Below are 25,789 nucleotides of genomic sequence, written 5' to 3'. Positions count from 1 at the left end.
TCCTTGAAACTTCGATGTCCTAGTTGCACTAAAGTTTGCTGGATGGTGGAGATCTTAAAGCAGTATTGTAACAGCAATGTATACGTTTCACATTTCGTAGGGTCAGAAGTTGATCTCGTTGTACTGGGAAATGCCAATGGAAAGGGTCTGCAAGGACACAGTGGCTGCCCTTTTTTTTTTTTTTTTTTTTTTTTGACTTAAGCCAAACATTCCTTGTTTGGAGATGTTGCTTCTTTCTTTCTCTCTTCGATGTGGCTGAGGGGAGGTGCAGAGGGAGGGGAAGGAGACGGCAAAGCTATACTCTAGTGGTTGAATGCCCGTGGGGTAAATTTGTACTGTTTTGTCCTCCACTGAAGGTATTGAACGTGTGCAAAGGCTGCATCCCCGTCAGTGTGTTGGGAATCATAGTGATGGTATTTGGTGTCATAAGTGGGATGTCATCGGGGGACCTGCGCAGCGTGAGGGTGTAGTCTGGAGGGCAGGTGAGCCTCAGCGTGTCGTGAGCCTGCAGGGACTCACACTCGTGATCATGTTCCAGCTGTTTCATCTGCAGGGACATGATCTCTTCGTTCTGGATGTGAGCGATGTCATTTGTGGTATTTCTCTGGGGACTGGGGCGCCTGTGTGTCTCATGGCGCCTCTTGTCCTTCTTATAGTACAGCGCCGCGAACGCCAAGATGTTAAGGAAGAGTAAGGATGCCCCCACGGCAATGGTGACGCTCAACTCAGTGGAATAATCCCGTTTGGTTTCGATGAGGACAGTGGTGTCCTCCGGCCCCGTTTTATGAGGGTCCTTGGAGTGTTTGGGGTTGTTGGCGGGAGTGATCGCTGGGCGTTTGGTCGTGGGCCATATCTTGGCAGGAGATCGCCGAGTTCCGTAGGGAAAGGAGGTCATGTCCGGAGGAGGAACCTTTGTGGTTGTGGACACATACTGGAATATCTCATTCAAGTTGTGCAAGTGAGGCACGAGTTCCAACCAGAAAGCCACTTTTGTGGCTCGGTAATGGTCCCTCACTCTGGGTTTCAAGCCAATATGCAGATAGAGCTGGTCTTTGGGGTTATACTTGGACCAGGCCACTTCCTCAAAGCGATTGGGTTTTGTGTGAATGAACTTGGTGTCCTGAGGAACTGGCTGATTAGGATCACTGGGGACAGAAGGGAGAAAAAAAGAGAAAGGTCACACTCTTCCACATTTCCCAAGTAAATTTTAATCAAATACAATGAAATTACAATCAGATAATCTCATGTGTTTATTGATATGCACAAAGTACTCAAGTAGCAACAAATACATGGTGTTTTAATCCCGACGCGCTACCATTTTGCCTTTTCTTTAAAATCCCCTTACCTTTATTTTAAAAATAATTCCTGATGGCAGTATGATAGCATTTTCCTAACACTTCTACATTTTTTTAATGCATCCAATTATCTTCCATGATAAAGAAGGAAACCAAAAATGTGTCTTGGAAAATTTTCAGCATTTCAAGTTTAACTACTTTTGAGTCAGAAATCTCAACCAGGGGTGATTTGCCCCCAAGAGGGCATCTGGTAATTTCTGGAGATGTTTTTTGGTTGTTATAAGTGAAGGGTGGTGCCATGAATGGGTAGATGCCAGGGTGACTGCTAAATATGCTCCAGGGCACAGGACAGCCCCTCCACAGCAGAGAAGTACCTGGTCCCAGGTGTCAATAGTATTGAGGCTGAGAAATCCTGATTTAGAGGCTACGGTCCAAAATTTGTGCCATTCTCTTTCTTCCTCAAGAATTGTTTCTTAGGTAAATGAATATATATTGCGGTTACAACTAAAATGTATGTTAAAAATCAAATAAAAACTGGCTTTTGTAATTACAAGATGTTAATAAATAGAATTATGCATCAATTGTTCGTTCTCTCTCAGAAAGAGAAATATGTATGTACTTGGAAACCTCCTGAAGACAGAGTCACGTAAAGATCAAACAACATTCCGTTGATTTAAGAAGTTTGGTAAGACGGTGCTTTTAGATATGCAGAGTTAAGGATTTTAGGAAAAGTACCACACGATGCAAGAAATTGAGGGTTTTTATAGATTTCAAGTGTGCATGGCAACTATGAACCTAAGAAGTCTCCTATAATTTACATAAGTGGGCACAGGCAGAAGGAGAATCATCAAAATTGAAAGATTCTCCACAAAACATGGTACTTGAAACATCTTTGCAACCAACTCTTTTAAGATAACAAACAACCTCCCCCCACCCTGCAAAGATATCATATTCTCATTTCTTCCATTTTTTTCTAGGCTTGGTAAAGTGAGCTGTAAAACAGGTTTCATCTTAATGTGTACTGGTTTGGAAAATGTGAGATCGTGCATGACATAATGTCACCTAGTTGACACTGAACATTCATACACGATGTGCAGACCCAGTTTGCTCAGATCTATTGTTCCAGGTGCTCTAACTTCTACTTTCCAGGTAACACTTTTATGAAGCTGCCTTCAGCCACTGCCTGTTTGCTCATGTATCAGAAGACTGGGGAACCAGAAGGTCCCACTGGAAGACTTAAAGTCTACAGACATTCCCAAGTAGTGTGCAGGATGCAAACGATGCACTTGACCAACAGATGCATCTGCCAAAGGAAGGACTTTAACCCTCAGTCTGAGGCTGTCAAAATCATTTCCATACATTAAGTTCTGCATCTCTCCCTCTTTACAAGCTGTGAAATCTTGAGCAAATCCTTAAGCCTCTCTCAGCCTCATCTTCCTCATCTATAAAGTGGATAAGAATACTGGGATGGAAAGGAAGTGAGAAAGGTTAAATAATAACTACAGTATTCCTGGCATGTAGTAAGAGCTCAATAAATAGTATCCCTCTCTGCAATGCATAAATTAGAATACTTACAAATTGCTAGCGAGAGAGGACTATAAATAACATACTGTATATAGCCACAGAATATACCTAATACTATATATTCTACATAGTATATGCTACATAAAAGTATACTGTATACCAGTATATATGGTATACTAATATACTAGATATAGTGTATGCTGCATAACAATATACTGTATATATGGTACACTGTAAATTATATATAGTATATACTGTTTAAAAGTATACTGTGTACATCATAGCGTACATGGTACAGCATATACTGTATCTAGTATATGCTGTATCAAAGTATCCTATACACTGTGTATAGTATATACTGTATAACAATATACTGTATACCACAGTATATATGGTACACTGTACACTGCATATAGTATACATTGTATAAAAATATACTACGTATATCATAGCATATATGGTACACTATATACTGTATATAGTATATGCTGTATCAAATATACTGTATACCACAGTGCATACAGTATATTATACACTGTGTATAGCATATACTGTATAAAAGTATACTGTATACAACAGTACATACTGCATATTATACACACACACACACACATATATATATATAGATGCATAGGTATATATATGATCATAGATATGATTATATATGTGGTATGCAGGACAGAGAAATTTTACCACGTAACTGAGTACACACTAACTGCTGTGCTCTTATTAGTGAGATGATAAAATATAAAAAATTATAGGTCTTAATACTATGAGCTTTCTTATTTATGTGTTCATTTATAAACATTTATATACTTTAAAATAATCTGCTTTTAATTCATTTTTATATTCTTATATGTTTTCGAAAAATGTTGGATTTAATATAGCACCTCATGTTTTTTTATTTGAGTCTTCTGAAATACATTGTTGGAAAATTCCTATTTAATTGGAATCTGTCATGGAGAAATTTGTCATCGATTTTTATTGTTCTAAAAGCAACGAAAGGGAGTGAGGATTCATACTATGTTTGCATTGATCCGATTTCACGGAATTGGGTCTTTTAGTTGTACTGACCTTTTATTGAAGAGAGGGCATCTAAGAAAGAGACTGTCTGTTCGTGTAGGATATTTATCAATTTTTTTTATGGAATTCGGTGTACATTTGAAAGGTAAGGAAACACATTTATTTTGTTCTCAGAGAATAGAGGATTTTGAAAATCCGGTAAGTATGCTTTAGCCTGATACAATCTATCAAAGCTCTTGGAGATGCACAGTCAGAAGCCTTAAACCAAGATAAACTCACGGCGCTTATGAAAGGCTCATCATTTTCCCTTGTCAAACTCCCCAAAGACAGTAAGATCTCTATGTGGGATACCACTGCCTTGTTGTTTAGACTTTGCTTCAGCACACAGCGTGTTTTAATTCCCACGAGTAAAATTAAAGATGATAATGATTAAGGAGAGAATGAAACAGACACACCTTCTTTCTCTAGTAAAAACCTCAATACCTATCCATACTCCTCGTCACCTAAACATACATTTTCACCTGTCATATTTCATTTGCGATATCATCTTAGAAGTGGATTGGTTAAATGCGTCTCCAAGGTCTTGTGGTTCATTTTATTTGCGAGAGATGGGTAACATGATCTCTTTAAAAATAGCAGTGAACCCTCTGATATGCTCCTTTGGATGGTATAAGGTTTTCTTTACCCCTAAAACAATGTCGTGGCTGACTATTTGTCCCTAGACCTCTAAGAAGAAAACTACCCCCCGCACCAAGAAGTATGTGTTCAGTCCGTCCTATACAACCGGTAGAGATGTTCCTTCACTGAGCTTAAAATACTCTGGGGCAATAAAGGTCACTTTTAAAACCAGGCTTTGACTGCAACTCTGTCTAACCCATCTTTCCTGTCTGTTTCCTGATTTTTGCAAAGATTGAGCAAAAGTTGAAATATAAATCAATCACAGGATATGAGCAAAATCAAAAGTAGAGATGGCATCTGAAAACCAATGAAAAATACGTCATCCCACCCACTCGACCTACACAAATGTATTTCGACATATTGGAATATATGTTGCTTTTCTTACATAATATACATTGGCTTATCGGCCAACGGCCTTCCCATCTCTGAATTCCAAGAGCCTCCGAGGCCTTCCATACAGAATGATGAAGGTACTGTTCACAGCCATATCTTCTGTAGAGACCCTCATCCTACCCATTTTATCCACCTCTCCCCACACAGAACCCAAATTGCATTGGTCCTTGATCAATGAGCTCCTGATTTCTACTGAGTGGCCAGGACCAACACCTTCCCACCTATTCCCAAAGAGGTTGGATGTGACAAAGAGTTTAAATCTGTGTAATCATTCGTAAACCTTGGGATTAGTTTTAATTTTTCCCAGACATAACTTCTCATTTATCAAAACTCTCCAAGTAGCCTTATTTCTAGCCTAATACTTAATGTCCTGGCTTCACTGTCCTTTCCCAGCGCTGTTTTGGGTTAGTCTTCCCACCTGGATTGTTGAAACAGTCTCCTAGCGACGAACACATCCTCCTCTGCTCCCCTTCCCTCCCTCCCTCCTTCCTCCTTCCCTCCCCTCCCCCTCTTTCCTTCTTTCTTTGTTTCCTTCCCTCCTTCCTTCTTCCCTCCCTCTCTCCTTCCTTCCATCCTTCTATCCTTCCTTCCTTCCATCCTTCTATCCTTCCTTCCTTCCCTCCTTCCTTCCTTCCATCCTTCTATCCTTCCTTCCTTCCTTCCTTCCTTCCATGCCTACCACACACACCATCCCCACATTATGTTTTCTGTGCTTAACAACAACAACAAAAAATTGGCATACCAGATATATCTACACTTAAGCCTACATGTAAGGTCAGAACTGTTAGCTTTGGTCATATAAAAAGAAGCCCCAGTGTTCACCTCATCTCAGCAAACGTATGAATAGTCAGGATCATCGGGGTGCTGTTTACAAGGGGCAGCAGATGTGAAGTTCCACCCAGCGACCACGGCAAAGCATGTTCTGACACAACGTAATCCTTTCTTCTCAGCCATGTGTTGCGATTAGACATACGATAGGATACTCTTATAACCAAACTCCTGTCTCTGTACTGCTTACAGGGAGCAGTGGGTGGTACTCAAGTGTATTCCATCATATTCTGTGGGTCATTGCCTGAGTATGTGTTCTGGAGAGCAGAGTTAAGCATCTCACCTCACACTATGACATCAGGGATAGTTTATCCTATGCTCTTCCCTTGTTGGCATCAGATAAGGTATGAGACCCTTAATGACATGAGAGATGGTTTGATCCCATGCTGTTCCTTTACTGGCACCATACTGCCTCATTCTCCTCAGCTGGACCACTTTAGCAGCCCCCTAGGGACAAAGAAATCCTCCTCCACACAGGGCTGATCATGCCACTACCCTATTTAAAATCAATCAGTGAATAACTAGCAACCACCTCATAAGCCATATCATCCATTGGCAAACACCTAAATCACTAGACTTTGCTCAATTCCCCATTTTTTGTTAAACCATAAGCTACTGAAATGTGATCCTCCTGACTTACGTTTGAAATTGCACATTGCATTGCAGGTTAGAGGAAGTTCTGAGTAACTCCTTAAAAGATGATTTGAGGGCTTCCCTGGTGGCGCAGTGGTTAAGAATCCACCTGCAAATGCCGGGGACACAGGTTCGAGTCCTGGTCTGGGAAGATCCCACATGCCATGGAGCAACTAAACCCGTGCGCCACAACTACTGAGCCTGCGCTCTAGAGCCCGTGAGCCACAACTACTGAGCCCACGTGCCACAACTACCGAAGCCCATGCACCTAGAGCCCATGCTCTGCAACAAGAGAAGCCACCGCAATGAGAAGCCCGTGCACTGCAACGAAGAGTAGCCCCTGCTTGCCGCAACTAGAGAAAGCCCGCGTGCAGCAACAAAGACCTAACGCAGCCAAAAATAAATAAAATTAATTAAAAAAAAAAAAAGAAAGATGATTTGAGTCATTCCAACGACCTTTCAAATGTGTTGTGAAAACTCATTGCATTAACATCCCCAAGTATGATTTTGGCCATGCTCCACATGGACCACAGAAATAAAAAGAGCTCCTGCTTGGATAAATCCAGATTTTTCAGACTGACATCCGAGGCCATCCATTAGCGATATCCTGTTACCACAGTGAGATCTCTACATGGACTCTGGTCAGATGGCGGCTATTCCTCCAAGCTAAGTCCTTATTCCTTCCCCATCTGCTACTTTAGCATCTTTATGAAATCCAAAAGTATCCTAAACACGCACCACTAGTGGCCACATGAGTATACTCGGCCAGGGATTAAGCCCAAGCTATTTTACATCTCCACCACTGTGTTCCCCAAATGAGGGGCGTGAACCACAGGCACTAAGCAAAGTGATTTTAGGAATATAGAGTTATGAAATTAAAAAGCACTCAACATCTTAAAAAACGTTTTAAAGAACACTCAACATTTTCAATCCTCACTTAGTCGTTGACAGGTCCTGGTGACCTACAGGTTTGGTGCTAGCATTTCTCTACCATCTCATGACATTAATTTCCTTTAATTTTTCTTTGTTTTTTTTTTTAAACAAGAGAAAATCCATCTCAGAGCCTTTGGCAGGCAAGAGCAGCTAACGAGAATTTAATGGCTTTATTTGGATTTCGTAGTTTTCTTTAATGGTTCAGTTAAATTGATGATGAATGATCCTAGCTTTCCATTTAAGAAAATCATATAAAGTTTATTCCCAAAACACGTGAGAGAAAAAGAAAGTAGGTGGCTTTAACAAAAGTAAGTCATGATTTGTGTTTAGATGTTATGGAATTAATGATAGGTTTGGATGGTGATGTAGTCGATAGGCATGGCCATGATGTGGGAAACGCTCCTGTGAGTATTTTTGCTTCAAAAGAAGGCAACGCTTTGCAAGGGCAGGCATTACCTATCTGAGTTCTATGACACAACTGGGCATTGGTCCTGCCTTTAAAAGGGGTTACGCATTGAACTGTTTCCCCCTCAAATTAAGATATGATTAAGTCCTAACACCCAGGACCTCACAGTGTGATCTTATTGGAAATAGGGTCATTGCAGATGTAGTCAGTCAAGTTAAGATGAGGTTATAGTGGGAATTCCCTGGCGGTCCAGTGGTTAGGACTCTGTGCTTCCACTGCAGGGGGCACTGGTTCGATCCCTGGTTGGGGGACCAAGATCCCGCAAGCCGCGCAGCCCGGCCAAAAAATAAAAATTAAAAAAAAAAAGATGAGGTCATACTGGAGCAGGATGGACTCCTAAACCAATATGATTGGTGCCCTTATAAGAAGATGGCCAAAATAAAAAAGAACAAAATTATGCCACTTGCAGCAACATGGATGCAACTAGAGATTATCATACTAGGTAAAATAAGTCAGAAAGAGAAAGACAAATACCATATGATATCACTTATATGTGGAATCTAAAATATGACACAAATGAACTTATCTACGAAACAGAAACAGAGTCACAGACAGAGAGAATAGACTTGTAGTTGCCAAGGGGGAGGGGAGTGGGGGAGGGATGGAGTGGGAGTATGGGATTAGCAGGTGCAAACTATTATATATAGGATGGATAAACAATAAGGACCTACTATACAGCACAGGGAACTATACTCAATATCCTGTGATGAACCATTATGGAAAAGAACATGAAAAAGAATGTATATACGTCTATAACTGAATCACTTTGCTGTACAGCAGAAATTAACACAAGATTGTAAATAAACTATACTTCAATAAAGATAAAAAAGAAGAAGATGGCCATATAAAGACAGACGTGCTGGGAGAGCACCACGGTATGACAGACACAGAGCTTGGAGAGATGCAGCTACAAGTCAGGCAGCACCAAACATTGCCAGCAAAGCACCAGAAGCTAAGAAGCAGCATGGAAACATTCCCCTATGGGTCTTAGAGAGAACTCAGCCCTGCAGACACCTTCATTGTGGACTTCTAGCCTCCAGAACTGTGAAATACACTTCTGTTGTTTTAAGCTACATCATTTTTGGTACTTTGTTGCAGCAGCCCTAGGAATCTAATAAACAGGGGTTACTTAAAAATGCTTGCTGAGGTGACCTCAATCACCTACTTGTCGAAAAAAGAAACTTTTGGGGACAGACAAGCATCTCTCCCCGGCACGGTTGTACCGTCTCCATACCCCCACTGTCTTTCTTAGGTCAAACTTGTAAAATGGGACGGTCCAAAGTGGGTATCCGTACAACATATTTTCCACTCAAGAAACATGCCACACTTTTCCTAAGACTGCAAAACCATGAAACCACTTCCCACCAGAGTATTTGGAATCACTGTAAAGAATGATACCTGCTAACCCCCTACACATCCCCGGCATCCCCACATCCTCTCATTAGAGCTACATGAGGCTCAGTATGGGGCCTAATTCCACCCCCCAGCGACCCACAGCAAGATTCTCCATCCTCCAGAGCCGGGAGCATCTTCACTGTAAATTCGGTACAAGAAGCTCAAGGTTAATGACAGAAGCACAGGCAGGTAGAACAGAATGATATCTCATTAATTTCCACAATTAGGTTATTCGACAAGAGAAAATGAAAAGATGCTCTGATATTTGTAGCTCCTTAAGATGCTGGGGAGTCTTTTCTTTGGTTGTTTGCAGAGAATCTGCTCAGTGGAATACGGGTGGACCCTGTTGTATATGTAACTCTTGTATATTTCCTACTATATTTAGCCAATGAGCTTTCTATATGTGTCTATAGATAGATATACGATAAATACACACACATGTATGAAATTTATATTAATGAAATAAACACGTGTAAATATTCATATATAAACAAAGTAAATATATGTTGTATGTATACGTATATATAGAAAATAAATCTCACAACAATGGAGAAATCCTATGCGTGTATATAGATACATATGTGTATATATATCTTACATACACACACACACACACACACACACGGGATTTCTCTATGGTTATGAGATTATGAGTTATTACATGTGCATATACATATATAATATATATATTATATACACATATAGTATTTCTATATATTTATTATGAGATTTATTTCATTCCTTGGCTATGCATTCCACGTGGCACATGTATTTTGATAACCCTATTATTTACCAAACAAGACAAGGTCCTATCTAGATTTGAAACTCCAGGATCAGTTTTCAATAGAATAGCCAAATATATCTAAATCTGACCCCAGTAGCAAGTGTAGAATTTTCAATACGCATCTAGCACCTTAGCAAAAATCTGACTTGACAGAAAACAATTCAGGGGTAAAGAAAGAATGAGGTCTCCCTAGATGCTGGGGGGGGAAGAATGACTGCTTTTGTTACTGTGTGTGCATGCCTGCACACCGCAGTCTAGCCAGTCATGGAAACCACACTTACAGGGAGGAACCGGACAAACGATAACCTGATGGGGAGAAGAACATACCCGGTTTTGGCGAAGTTCGTCCAGTAGGTCATGACCACTGCGCTGAGCATGACATCATTCTTGGAGAAGTTGCAGCTGAAGAGCTCGGTAGGGCCAATCATGGGGGTCCCGAACACGTAGGGGACCTCATCGCCATGGGCTGAGTCCGCCCAGCTGGGCTTCATCTCGCTTTGGCAGTGGTGGTAGAAGGCGTAGAAGTAGGTGGGCGAGCCATACTGCGCGTGCAGGTCCGCGGTGGCCACGGCAGGGGCCACCCACTGGTGGTCGGTGAACAGAGCCACCAAGGTTTTCCGCCGTGTTTCAGGGTTCTCCTTATCTGCCCAGTCCGTGTACATGAACTTGATGGTTTCCCGCAAGGTGTCCTTCCCCTCCGGGTAGCCGTAAAGGTTGTCCACGAAGTTGGACACCGAGAAGTCAAAATCGTTGGGCGTCACGCCATCTTCATTGTCCACGATGCCGTCCACGAACTTCAGCCCCTCCCCCTGGTTGACCCCGAGCATGATGTCATAGTTGAGGAACTCTCCCTGCTCCATCAGGATCTGAGGGTCGTCGGGGATGACATCCCCGTCAATGACGGGCCCGAAGGAGATGTGGTACGTGGCCGGGGTGATGGTCTGCTGAATGAGCTCTTTGTAGTTCTTATTCCGAAGGCATTCCACCATATCCGTGGTATCCAGCATGTTGCAGCCGACTTTATCTGCCAATATCCGAGTGTACTTGGCAGGCTGGTAGTTCACGGCCCAGCTGGACAGGGCAGTCCCGCTCTGGATGATGGCCTTCTGGAACAGACCTGCAGGTGCAAAATTGTGGGCATGCAAATGAAAACCCGAAAGACAGAAAAGCAGCTTTTACTCAGCAAAGAAGGCTCTGATTGTCTCTCGGGCATGTGAATTTCTGGATACTGTAGCATTCAGCGCATTCGGCATCTCTTTCTCTCATTTCTATCTCGTTCTTCCCCCTCCCCCTCCTGCTGGACAGTGGTCTTATAGGATGCTCTCAGACACACACACGCACGCACACACACACGCACACAGAGTTTAGAAAACGAAACTGCATTTACACTTTAGCTGCAGTGCTAAAAACATACAACCTCTTTCTCCTTCCCCAATTTTGTGTAATACTAGTGTCTCCATCCCCAGATGTCATAAATAAAGAGTCTCAGAGTAATCACAACCCCCAGCCTCTAAAAATATGCTTTGTGGCCATAAGAGGTTAAAGGCTGTTTTCTCTTACTGGCAAAACCAGGTACCATTTTATTAGAGGGGGAAGATCCACTGAAATCAGTTTCAGAGTATAAATTCTGGAATGCATTTTTATTTCCACGCTCCATATACCGAAGATGCTAAAAACACGCAATTAAAATAAATTCATTAAAGTAGCTATTCCTAAAAAAAACTTCACTTGAATGCCCCACTAAAAGGTATCTTTTTTCCAAAAAAAAAATCATTAATTTCAAAGTTGCATCCACTCAAAGCCCAGACTTTTGTACAATTTATTCTGCCACATTTTAAACATGTCTGTTTGGTGAGAAACTTGAAAAATCTTGGGCTGTTTTATGAGTAAAATTCTGTGTAGCTTAAAATTTCCTATCTGATCAGTCTAGTACATGCATGTCCAGAAGTAAATAAAAGTCTATTTTTAACTACTGCAGTATGAGATGGAAGGCTATAAGATCATGGTGTTCTATTCCTTATCTCTTCCTGTCGTTTCCTTGAACTCCAGCATGATCTAGCTCTGATGCCTCATAAGTCACTGGGAGAATAAAAGCATTCAGCGGGGAGTCCAGAAGTCCATGCCCTGTCGATGTTTAAGGTCATACAAGCAATCAAGGATGAAGGAAACATGACTGCAGTCAGGAAAATGTGCTAAAGACTAGAGGATTGCCTACAGATGACACACAAGACTGAGCTGTTTAAAAAGATCTGGCTTTGGGCTTCCCTGGTGGCGCAGTGGTTGAGAATCTGCCTGCCAATGCAGGGAACATGGGTTCGAGCCCTGGTCTGGGAAGATCCCACATGCCGTGGAGCAACTAGGCCTGTGAGCCACAACTACTGAGCCTGCGCATCCGGAGCCTGTGCTCCGCAACAAGAGAGGCCACGACAGTGAGAGGCCCGCACACGGCGATGAAGAGTGGCCCCCCACTTGCCGCAACTAGAGAAAGCCCTCTCACAGAAACGAAGACCCAACACAGCCAAAAATAAATAAATTAATTAATTAGTTAATTAAAAAAAAAAATTAAAAAAAAAAAAAGATCTGGCTTTGCCCAACACATCATCAAGCTCGTTTGGGGCCAATTTCCCAATGTTTACCATTCTGTTGGCAATGTGCAGGTATTGACTCGTGTGTCTGGCTCTCAAGGTGAATGTTTTAAAGCCCCTTAAGGAAACGATGTCCATATTTGATCTATTAAAAGACATTCATAAATGAAGACAACCAGAATTAGAAAAATGTTGCTAGAAGTTACACATTTTTTTCTCTCTGTCATAACTGTTGGCCGTGATTGAGGTAGCCGTGTGTATGTGTGTGTGTATGTATGTTTTGGTAGGGAAGTAATACAACCTGTGATAAAACTTGAAAAATTAAAGAAAAAGTCACCTATAATTCATACTATAAAATAGGAGCTACTTTAATATTTTTAGTACCATTCCTTCTTGGTGCTTTCCCTCCCATTGGTCTGTTGTGTATAACTGTGTCCAACATCTGCATAGTATATTGATGTCATAATTAAGGAACTCTCCCTGCTCCATCAGGATCTGAGAGATGCTTGGAATGGCATCCCTGTCCATGACAGGGTCAAAGGGAATGTGGTACCCGGCCAAGGTGATGGTTTGCTGAATGAGCTCTTCATATCATGTCTCCCAGGTTAATGCATATCTTGAGCACAATTCTTAAAACAAATTATTGTTCCTTCGAGTAAATGCATGTGTCATTTACAATGTTCTTGTCTTTTTGGTCTTGTAGCTTTTCCTTTCATTCTTTGCTATGAGAATGCTGTGGTAGAAAACTCCATGAAAACACCTTTTTCCCATGTGTATGTTGATTTCATTAAGTTATATCATGACAAGTGAAATTGCTAAGGCCAACAGTCTGGGTATGTTCATTAATTCTTGATTCTATTGCTGGGTTGATTTTAGAGAGCTACTTTGCAGAAATGATGCAAAGCATTACCATAGTCATTTCTGATCTATTGATTTAAGGAATTAACACTCTTCCCCCATTAGTTTTGGCTGACATGTGTTTGATTACTACTAGAGTTGGTCCTGACTATTTTGTAAATGGAGAACCATGATTATATCCATTGAGAAATGGGAAAATACGGGTATTTTCTAAAATGCTATAGGAATCGTTACCACTAATGATCTAATTTACTCACTTTTTCCTTTTTTAATAAAGGGTTAATACAAACATAAGCTTTTCATTCTACCTCTCCTCAGCCATTATGAAATAAAGAATCAAGAAATTCAGACTTCACAAGACTTAAAAATCATCGTCAATCATATCTTGCTAATGAAGCAATCAAGGCACAGAAAGAGTCAGCAACTTGTCCACGATAGTGTAGGAAGTGAGGAAAAAAATGGGATGCTGTCATATGGCACGATGATACTTCCCTTTTTTTTTTTTTAACATGTTTAGGGTATTTTAAAGAAAGATAATATAAGACTCTTTAAAGAAAAATAATTCCTTTAAAGTTTCAGGTGCTTTTCGTAAAAATGGTTCAAATAGATGTGGTAAATCCTTAAACCAACCAATGACACAGAAGGAAACATAACACGACCTTGATGATTCAGATTGTTATTATGAATATTCACTTGTACTTGCCAAAGTGTCCCAGGGCTGCATTTTCTTGTTTTGTTTTTATTTTTGTTCCATTTTTGAAGGGAGAGCCAGGAAGTTATTAAGGTGCCTCCAGGCCCACGGCACCCAATTTCTGTTGATTTTTCTTTTAAAAATCTCTCATCTGATATTGCTGGGAACCTCCATCACCAATGGACCAGAGGGAATCAACTTGAATTAGTTTGCATCAAAGACGTGACTTTATAACTATATGGCTACAAGCTTTGTTTATCACGAAATCTAAAAATCTGTAACCATCATCCATATACTGATTCCCTTTCATATTTCTTCTCCCAAGATGAAAATTGAAGTTAATAAAATTTAAAGTTGTCCAAATAAACTCAGACAGGCAAAAGCAGAGTGTAGGCATTTCTAAAGAAGTCATTTTCCTCCAATTATTGTAAGCAACGGCTCTTTGCCGTAAGTCTAAGTGAGAAAAATATATCGTTAAGATAGTTAATAATACTGTATTGCATACTTAAAAGTAGCTAAGAGAGGAGATCTTAACATTCTCATCAGAAGGAAAAGAATTTGTAACTAAATGGTGACAGATGTTAACTGGACTTCCTGTGGTGACTGTTTCGCGCTGTATATCAACAGCGAATCGTTATGTTGTACACCTGAAACTAATCTAATGGTGTATGTCAATCATACCTCAATTTAAAAAATCAGAAAGCAAGCTGAGTTAAGAGAAGAGGATGTGGATACATGTCATTTGGGGGATTTTTCTGTGGAGGTTTCAATAGAGACTATGGCCACCCTGCATGCACCTTGGAGAAGAACTCAATATGGGTTCATTTCTGGGTCCCAGGCTTCCCTCCCACTGTGGGGATGCTTTCATTACCTTCTGAATAGTGAGACAAGGTCAAGAGGCTGACACAAGAAGCACCCGCCCCAGAGCCGAAGATGGTCACTCTCTTGGCATCCCCACCGAAGGCCCCGACGTTCTCCTCAATCCAACGTAATGCTTGGATCTGATCCAGGAGCCCATAGTTGCCTTTGGCCGCCTGGTCGCCGGTACTTAAAAACCCTGCGAAAGAACACAGGAGATGTGGGGTTGTCACCTACAAAATATACGTCAACATCGCTGCTATTTGGAAAGACATTCCATGGTTTACTTTTGTTCATTCTTCACATTTCCTTCCTATGTATGAGAAGCAACAGTGTAGCACCTTTTCCATGGCAGAAAGGAGTATATTGTGTAAATAAGAGTTACAATGGTTTTTGTTTCTTTTGACACTATAATAAAGTGTCTCATCTGGGGGTTTGTATGGGGTTAACATATAAGGCGAAATGAATCTAAAATATTTACAGTACACGACAATATCAGAAACCTATACACTTTACTAGATTTAAATTATCACTCCTGTGTATATGTTGGTTTTCCTTGGGAAAACAAAAAAGACTCCTAAAAGAAGTTTTTCAGGGCAAAACAGTGTGTGTGTTGGCATCTGTGTATAAGATTGTGTGCACTGTATATAAAACCTGTATAGGTTTGCTTTTCCCCATTGAATTCCTCATTAATATTTTCATTTAACTCCTTTTAATGCTTAAATTTCAAAGTGAATTATAGCCATCATGTCATGCCACACTTAAATAGTTTAGGATGCATCTCTATTTTTCTATATAAGGAAGATATCACAGTTACAAGCAGAAACTTATAATTCTTTAATCTCAGCCAAAAGCCAGTGCATATTCAGATCTCCCCAACTGTCCCCAAAATACCATGGGCTGGTACATTTTATTTTAAAAAATAGGAGGATTCTGTAAATTAAGCAATTAGATTTCACTCAAGGCATCAAATTCTAAATTCTTCCTTTTTTTAAAGCTGCAAATAAGGCAATACGGGCATTTAATTGTGGCAAAGTGATCAGTTTTCGAGATCTATCTCATTCCCTGTTCCTCTCACATTGCAAAAAGATCTTGACCTGGAAACTCTGCTTTCCTCTGATGTTTGAAGTCATTTTTGTGGAAGAGACACTCTCCCACTCAGATTCAAAACTATGAATATTTTATAAAGCATCCTCCAAGCTTAAATACTTGCACAAACTTTAATCCAACTTTATGTCCAAATCTGTCTTGAATAAGCCTTCTGGGGGAAAAAAAAGTCATAAAAAGTTGTTGTTGTTGTTGTTTTTTCCACTTCCCATTCTTATTTGCCCCTACACCAAATCCCCAATTATGATATTTTTCCTTTCTGCACCATTTCTTTATTCCAAGGGTCATGACGTTCACCCATTTCAACGAATGCTTATTCAATAACCATGGAAAGCAGCCGCAGTGTTTATATGAAGACAGACTGATCCAAGCCCTAAAATAACAGAAATGAGAACCAATGCCTTCAAACACATCCCTAAGCAAAGCTGACGGCAATCCAAGAGGTTCTCGGAGTACCGGCTTCTCAAAACCTAAAACAAAATCATAAAGGATGAGATCTTACACTTACTGAGGAGAATGAAGCTTCCCTTCCAGAGCTTGCCTGAGTACCTGTGGGAAATGGGGGATGGGAGCCAGGAGGGGATTAGAAATGGTCTGGTTCAAAAGAAAGCAGCCAGAAGGGTTATTGTTGCTGTTATTCTAAAATCACAATAATCGGGACTCACGATCGCCTAGCCCTACAGGTAGATGCAAGATGACAACTGCCAGGTTGAACATTTAGGGCACATCGCACAAACCCACTCCCGTCTTAGGTTCCTGGGGATGGATGTGAGATTAGCTATGATGAGAGGGGGTGCTCAGATGTTTCCAGGCCCTCCTTGTTTAATTAGCAATTACTAATTAGTGTTTCATGCCCGTGAATGTTCTGGGGCCTCCACATTCATCCCTCTTACGTTTTACATGCTTTCTCATAAAATGAATCGCGCCCTGCTTGGGAGAAAAGCCTCTTTCATGCCAGCTTTATGGACGGAACAGGCTTATAATGGCAGCCTGGGTACCGTGTAAGAACCGTAAGACAAGCCTCTCTTCCCGCATTCAGGAAAGAGGTGGTTCATTTCTAAAGGCTCCAGGAATTTTCTGGCGGAACTGTTCTGTTTTTAACTCATCCCTCCTCTGTCCACCGCCCTCCTACTCTCTGCTCTCACGGAATGACCTAGTCGCTTCCTGTTTCTGGGGAGGATTTGCAACAGATGGTAAATCGCGAGGCTTTATGAAATCAGAGCCCCTCCGTCCCCAGCAAAACATGACTTGTAAAACCTCTCCAAGGGTGGGCTCATTAATCTTCCATACCCTGGCAAATCTGACTTCTCCTAAGAGCAGCCCATGGAAAGCCTTGATCTTGGCAATTCTGCTTGCCTTCCAAAAGTCCTGAGGGAAACAGCTCTCCACGTGTCTCTGAACTTGAGCAAAGACACGTGGGTTTTTTGGAAGCTGGTGTTTCCATAGCGTCTGCCGTGGAATCTTCATTTATTGCAACATCCAGGGATTGCTTTTTTTTTTTGGTTCTTTTTTAAAATTGAAATGATAAGCAGGTCAGAGTTCCCACTGCAGGGACAGAATGAATGCAAGTCATTTTATGTTCCCTATGACAGCATATTCCTTTCCGATTCTGACTGTCAAAACACGGTGTTCGATATAACCCAGACATCGGATGTGTGTGGGCTTCCTAGCGTGGGACTCTATGAACAACAACATGATAGCAGCGTATCAACTGGGAAACACACACACACATTACCAAACATTGAAGCATCCGCAGAAGTCAGTTTCCCAGATGAGCACATAACTTTCCTTGACTGGCTAACGCCAGTGATTTTAAACAAACAGCTCCTTTCATGGACAAACATTCTTGGACCCCAAATCCTCTCAGCATTTCAGCTGATGAAACATTGGTTTTTGAGATTTACTGTCTCTGAACTGAAGCTTGTAAAGCAGTAAGCCGTTACCACTCCCCACACACAACTGAACAATGAAAGAGACGCACAAAAGAGACCATTTGAATTCAGACAGATTAATGACTAGACTGATGCTGAGTTTCATTCAGAGTAGTGGAAGGAACAAAATACACACACACACAAATACACGGGATAAGCTGAGGGGCTGTGTGGTTATTTTAAAACTTGGTTCATGGAAAAGATGCTTAAAAAACCAAAATCCCGTTTCCCACCTGCATGTTGAATGAAATGAATATCACGTATGTTGTATTTGGTCTTAATATTGCTCTAGAATAGAAAGTTTCAGGGCTTTACGGTAGCTAATCATGATCTAAATGTCTCTCGCTCATTTGAATTGCAGGGGTTTAGGAGAACGATTCCGGGCCACATGGTTTTCCGTCCACTTCAGGTCAACAGTAAGAAACCCAGAGGGGTCAGACGTGGCTGGATTTTGGTTTGTTTTAACATGACTTCAATGCCACAAAGGACTTTATCTCTTAGGAAATAATTCATTACATAAGCACAGTAGCATTTTTTTTGATGACCATTAAACAGAAGATAATTACTAAGTGAATATAGAAAAATATCTTTTATATTTTCAGGGTGTGTATTCACCTGTAATTCGCAGAATTAATCTAGGGTCTCAACTATATTTCTAAAAGAATTCTATATATGTGTGCATATATATGTATATGTTTGCATAATGACCTATTTTGATTATTTGGTTTCTTTGGAGTAGCAGGAGGATTTGCAAAATACAGCAAATCACTAGCCTTTATTATATCAGAATCCCTCCCTCATATTTGTATATATATGTGTGCAGACATATATATAAATATATACACACACACATATATATATACATACACACATACATATGTGTGTATTTGAGTGTGTGTGTGTATTTGAGAGTGTGTGTGTGTATTCGTACACACAATATTTAATTTAATGGAGTAAAAGCAAAAAGGAAATGTTTATATGAAATTGTTTCAATGAGACTAGACAGAATTTACTTTAGGTCACACAAATGAGCCCAAACAGAAATCTGTGTAATGAGAATTACAGCAGAGGTAGAAATGTGAAAAACAGGCCAATAAATGCACATCTATATTCTTTGATATTTATAGGAAATTATTCACTGGCTGCGTTTATTACAAGGTGAAAGTGAAGTTTTCTTATTGGAACCATTTATGACTTAACAAAAGGGCACAGATTCTAAAGTATAGGATGAAAGGGAAGGGGGGTATACATTCAAATTCTGCAGGTGTGATAGGCAAAGCAAATTGAAATTGTGTCTGTTTTTAGTTTTCATTTTCCTTAAAAATGACACGAGTCATAACTGATGCTGCTTCTATGGTATCTCATCATCAGCGCAGTATCACACAGTGCTATTTCCAATGTCAGTAGAATAAATTGAAGATGCTTATGAAGGACACACGATTTCTACAGCATCGGTTTCCAAACCTGGGGCCCATGATGTTATTAGTGGGATTCCTTGCACTGTTTTCATAAAGCATATTCTATCCCCACAGAATGATTTAGAATGACGCTGCACAGACATCTTAAAGTACTTTAGTTGAAATTATACGGATTCACAAAACTAAAACCAGTTCTATTCTGGAAACAAAATACAAAGTGATAAACACCGTTTATTTATTACACAATGCCAATGAAAAGGTGAAGATAATTGGCACACGTTTCATGATGATGAAAATTTGGCAACAGCCAGTCTGGAACCAAACCCCCTTTGAGCCAACTTTGGATTCTTTGTGGTTCCAACCCTCACCCTTGATCATTTCTCCAGATCTGGTGATGACTCAAGCTCTACTGGCCGCCAGATCCTTTTGGTTTGATTTCTTGAATAGCTCATACACATCATCACCCCTAGGATTCTGTACCCACAGTGTCCGAGATAAGAGCTCCAATCCACTGCCTCAACCTTACTGCTTCCAATCCATTTCTACAGTATCAATGTAATCATGGCGCTCCCCAATGTACACAAATTGACAAAACTCATGAAAATGAAAATCTGAATCCCTCTGACCCACCAGTTCTATTTCCATAAATGCTTTTTCTATAAAAAATCTCTATCTGAATGTACAGAAATAAGTCATGCAAGGATCTACAAATAGAAATAGCCATGTAAGAATCCAATCAATTCTTATTGATTATAATTTTGAAAATAAGGATGACAGGAATCTCAACGTCCATGAATAGGAGATTTGTTGCATGAATGCTGTTGGCTGAATCCATATAACGGGAGGCTCTTTGTGTGTATAAAATGATACAGAGTATTTAAATGTGTAAACACAGAACCACATCCAAGTTCTCTTCACAGAAAACCGTGAGTTGCTGAATACTGTGTCTTATGATCCGATTTTTACGAACATCTTCAAATGGGTGTGTGAAATACAAACTCTGAAAGGAAATCAAGCAGTTCATAGCGTTTCTCTCTAGGAAGGTGGCTACAGGTGATTTTTACTCTTAATTTTAAATATCTGTGTGCTTTTTCTTCCAATTTGTAACTGCTTTTTTAGCAATCATACACACACACACACACACACACACACACACACACACAGAGCAAGCTTGTTTTAAAGTCAAATGCATTAGTGGGATGTCCAGGGCCATTCCCTGGGGTCCCATCTCTACATCTCTGGACATGCTCCACACACGCCCTTTAGCCTACAAATCTACCACATTACACGTAACTGCCCCCTGGGATATGCCCTGCCTTTCTATCTCTCTTTGCCTTTGTATATTCACTCTTCTCCATCTCTTCCTAGGATGTTCTTTACAGGGCTGCCGGGATCCTGTAAGCTGCCTTCCTCCTGTAGATATGGCCTCACATCAAACCCCACTATTTGCCCATGGGGTACAGTGCCACCTGGAGACCAGCTCTGTCACCTCCCTGGTCCAACCCCTTAAGCAGGAATCACCCGCAGATACAGGCACTGCCATTTTATCTCTTTCCCTCCACCAATGCGGGCCCCTTTTCAAAATTTTCCTAAGGGTCTCAATTCTCTCAAGTCAGTAAATTGCTTTAAGTGAGTTTCTATGATAGAACTGACCGCTCTATAGGAAGGGTGTCTGCCCGCAGGTCCGTAGCCCGGTTATTGCTTGTACTGGAATCAGTCAAGTCAGCCTTGGATTTGAATCTACAGGAAAGCCTCGGGCATATTACCCAAGATTTCAGAGCCCTTTTCGTTTTGTTTATGGTTTCCTTTACTGTGCAAAAACTTGTAAGTTGGATAACTTACAGAATGGGAGAAAATATTTGCAAATGACGTGACTGACAAGGAGCTTAAATTCCAAGGTAAACAAACAGCTCATCCAACTCAACAACAACAAAACAGACAACCTGGCCAAAAAATGGGCAGCAGACCTAAAGAGACATTTCTCCAAAGAAGACATACAGATGGCCAGTAGGCACATGAAAAGCTGCTCAACATCACTAATTATTAGAGAAATACAAATCAAAACTACAGTGAGGTGTCACCTCACACCTGTCAGAATGGCCATCATCAAAAAGTCTAAAACAATAAATGCTGGAGAGGGTGTGGAGAAAAGGGAACCCTCTTGCACTGTTGGCAGGAATGTAAGTTGGGGCAGCCACTGTGGAAAACAGTATGGAGGTTCCTCAGAAAACTAAAAACAGAGCTACCATATGATCCAGCAATCCCACTCCTGGGCATATATCCAGACAAAAGCATAATTCAAAAAGATACACGTACCCCAATGTTCATTGTAGCACTATTTACAATAGCCAGGACATGGAAGCAACCTAAGTGTCCATCGACAGATGAATGGATAAAGAAGATGAGGTAGATGTATACAACAGGATACTACTACTCAGCCATAAAGAAGAAGGAAATAATGCCATTTGAAACATCATGGATGGACCTAGAGATGACCATACTAAGTGAAGTAAGTCAGAAAGAGAAAGACAAATACCATATGATATCACTTATATGTAGAATCTAAAATATGACACAAGTGAACATATTTACAAAACAGAAACAGACTCACAGACACAGAGAACAGACTTGTGGTTGCCAAGGGGGAGGGGGTGGGGGAGGGATGGGCTGGGAGTTTGGGGTTAGTAGATGCAAACTGGTATATACAGAATGGATAAACAACAAGGTCCTACTGTAGAGCACAGGGAACTATACTCAATATCCTGGGATAAACCATCATGGAAAAGAATATGAAAAAGAATGTATATGTGTGTATAACTGAGTCACTTTGCTGTGCAGCAGAAATTAACACATTGTAAATCAACTATTCTTCAATAAAAAATATTAAAAAAAATAAAAAATAAAAGATTTCAAAGCTTCATTTTTCTCAGCTGTGGAATTGAGAAGAGTAAGTATCCAACACATAACATAGCTCCGGGAACTAATTGCACTGTGTCTGATGGACAGCATGTGTTTAAAAACAGTCACCGACTAGACTGATTTCCTTGATACGAGAAACGCTGCTATTGATTTCTGTTTCACCTACATATAGCAAGTGAGGAGAGGCGTCTATTGATAAATAAAATGGGTCCGTAGGGAAAATGGATTACTGGTCTACTTAGACTTTGTCTTTAAGATTATGCAGACGATAAACCTTATGTGCTCTGTGACTGCAAATGTGGCTGGTGAATAATTTTGCATGAAGGTGATAGATATTTCTTTACAGTCTGTTTATTAAGTTTTTATGAGGTGCTTAAAGTCTAAAGAGAAAGGCAATGCAAAATGTATATCGCAGGTTTATTCATGCTGGGAAAATTATGGAGATGCTTATTCAAACAACATTTATGATATACCACAATGACCCAAGTAATGTGCTAAAAGCTGAGGGAAAATGATACATTAGAGTGGATTTCCATAGATATTTTAAAAACTTACACGAAATCTTTTTTTTCATTTATGAGCTTCAATTTGTTTCTAATAAGAATATTTTAAAACCTATTAGGATTGAAAGTCATACTTTTTGCCAACACAGTATATTTATGAAACATACATAAGATATATATTTAGTACCTATATGGTATTCAGGGCACTGTAAATTGCATTTAAGAAAAAAAAGATGACATACACCTCTATGTTACAAATGTGAAACATGATTTGGATAATTCCTCTCAAAGTGAACAAATTTAATAAAGTAGGCCGCTCTGTTTTATCCTCAGTTGCAAAACAAGCATGATGGTAGTGGGGTTTCCTAGTATTTATTGTTGGATATCGTCCATGGGCAGACAAGAATTAATCTGGTTTGTTATCATTTATCCATGAGATGATCACAACAACTGAATGTAATAAAAACCACGCATTCTTTTTCATCTCTATCAAACGCCAGTGAGGTCTACTAACTCACATAATGTTTTCTGTGTCCAGAAATATTCCCAAGCTTTCCAACGCTGGTTTTCTCTGGGAAACTTGGAACATGATTAAGAAGACTGTTTGTTGATGGTTTCCTTTGCTGTGCAGAAGTCTGATTAGGTCCCATTTGTTTACTTTTGTTTTTATTTCTATTGCCTTGGGAGAATGGATAAAGAAGATGTGGCATAGATATACAATGGAATACTACTCACCCATATAAAAGAATGAAATAATGCCACTTAAAGCAACATGGATGGACCTAGAGATGATCATACTGGGTGAAATAAGTCAGACAAAGACAAATATCATATGATATCACTTATATGTGGAATCTAAAAAACTGATACAAAAGCACTTATTTACAAAACAGAAATAAACTCACAGACATACAAAACAAACTTATGGTTACCAAAGGGGAAAGGGGGGGGTGGAGATAAATTAGGAGTTTGGGATTAACATATACACACTATTATATATAAAATAGATAAACAACAGGTCCTACTGTATAGCACAGGGAACTCTACTCAATACCTTGTAATAACCTATAATGGAAAAGAATATGAAAAAAAATATGTAACTGAATCACTTTGCTGTACACCTGAAACTAATACAACATTGTAGAAAAAAAAAATAAAGAAGACTGTTTTAATTAAGAAAACCACTGGGACGATCTTAGAGGATATAACACATTAGCAACAAGTGAATAGAATGACCCATAAAAGAGCTAAAATCCCAATAGAATGTTTAGTTTCAGTTCGGAAAAGTTATTGAAGAAAGAAGGTGATATTTCCCAGCAATGAGTGTGTATATACCGTCCATGTATCACACACGAAAACTGTCCCTTTAGTTGAATGCTTTGACCATGCTCTTTGCCTTGTTCTCAGTAACTATATATTATGTTTATAACTCTCCTAAGATCAGTGTTTTGGGGACATTTCTGCTATTTTTCTTTCCAAGAATGGCTGGTTCACATGCCCATGACTCTCAAACTCCTGTTGTCCTCGACCACAATGCATACTTGGGACGCCTTTTCTAAGCCCCATTAAAGTACCTTTCCTTCTTACAAGACCCCAAACGGTAGCTAATTTTGAAACTGTATGCTTTCAAATTGGAAGAGGATTTCACCAAGTGCTTGAGATGACATTTTGCAATTCTGTGTCCACGAAACAGGACAGACTTTTGATTTGTGAGCAGTTACAAAATCCCATTGTCTCTCTTACTGTACGAATATTTACTGTTATAACTGCCATTGTCATTTTTGATAACTCTTTCCTAGGGGCACATGGAGATGCAGGGAAGGCTTTACTGAGAAATTTGGATGTTAGGAATTAAGCCTCCTCCCTGAAAGAAGTAACGTAACAAAAAAACACTAAATGGGTCACAGAACAAAACCGATATGGGCAAATTCATCTCAAGAAGAAGATAACTCTCTGTTCTTACAGATTAGATGTTAAACAACTCTAATTGTGCCAATTTTCTATTTAAGAACTTTTTACACCTCACAAACTTGTGCTTCAACAAAGCAGTTCTCCAGAGTCAAAGACATCAACTCTCTCATACACAGAAGGCACGAAGAGCCACCTTTGGTCCATTAAATTTTGACCATAACCCTTGGGTTCAACAAATGATCATTTACCTTGCAGTGGCCGAAAAGCAAAAGCAGAACCAGAACTGGAGTCGACGGTGGGAAAAGTACAGATTTTAAGATGATGAAAATGTAATAAAGATTAAATATTAACAAGCACATGGGGTTAATTGACAGCTCATTCAACAGAACTTCATGGGTGTCTGGAATATTCCAGGCGCTGCTTGGCCTTATGGTGAAGAGAAAGCCACCATTTATGAAGCAGATAAAACTGGATCTTTGACCACCTGAAACTCATATTCTAGTGTGTGTAGACAGACAATAAATAAAAACTAAATAATGTATGTAGTATGAGTCTCCTATTGCTGCTGTAACAAATTACCACCAACCTAGTGGTTTAATACACACATATGTCTTTTTTTATTATCTTCTTTTTAAAATTTATTTTTCATTTTAAAATATGTTTTTTAAATTAATTAATTAATTAATTATTTTTTGACCACGCCATGTGGGATCTTAGTTCCCCGACCAGGGATCAAACCTGTGCCCCCTGCAGTGGAAGCGTGTAGTCTTAACCACTGGGCCACAAGGAACTCCCTACACACATATTTCTTATCTTACAGTTTTGGAGGTCAGAAGTCTAAAATGCTTCTGGAGGGATGTTTTCTCTCTGAAGCTTAATGGAGAAAATGTTTGCTCTCTTTTCGTTTTTTTCTAGGTTCAAGACAGTTGGCAGTCACAATATAAGGGGCAGAGTCTCTGGTCAGGGAGGTCACTGCAGACTTTGGTATGTTATTCTTAATGTCATCGGTGAACCTGCCAGCCTCAGCAGGAAAAAAGGGCATGGAACCTTCCCTCA

The 25,789-nt window shown here is 40.0% G+C and overlaps 1 protein-coding gene across 3 annotated transcripts in view; it reads right to left on the bottom strand.

The window, feature by feature from the left end:
- Nucleotides 1–212: 212 nt before the first annotated feature.
- LOC133082901 (neuroligin-4, X-linked) overlaps nt 213–25,789 on the bottom strand; it is a 256,176-nt gene continuing 230,599 nt past the window's right edge. For 2 of the 3 annotated variants that reach the window (XM_061179571.1, XM_061179572.1), the window contains 3 exons: nt 14,958–15,143; nt 10,280–11,069; nt 213–1,145 (listed from right to left, as the gene is read on the bottom strand). In XM_061179571.1, the coding sequence (XP_061035554.1) occupies nt 296–1,145; nt 10,280–11,069; nt 14,958–15,143 (1,826 nt within the window). In that variant the 3' untranslated portion in view covers nt 213–295. Of the gene's footprint in view, nt 1,146–10,279; nt 11,086–14,946; nt 15,144–25,789 lie in introns of all 3 variants that reach the window. The other variant, XM_061179573.1, reaches the window with a different exon arrangement.

This window comes from Eubalaena glacialis, chromosome Y, assembly GCF_028564815.1.
Source record: "Eubalaena glacialis isolate mEubGla1 chromosome Y, mEubGla1.1.hap2.+ XY, whole genome shotgun sequence".
NCBI lineage: Eukaryota > Metazoa > Chordata > Mammalia > Artiodactyla > Balaenidae > Eubalaena > Eubalaena glacialis.
The sequence above is the reverse complement of the archived record's forward strand: the minus strand, read 5'-3'. Positions and strand labels throughout refer to the sequence as shown.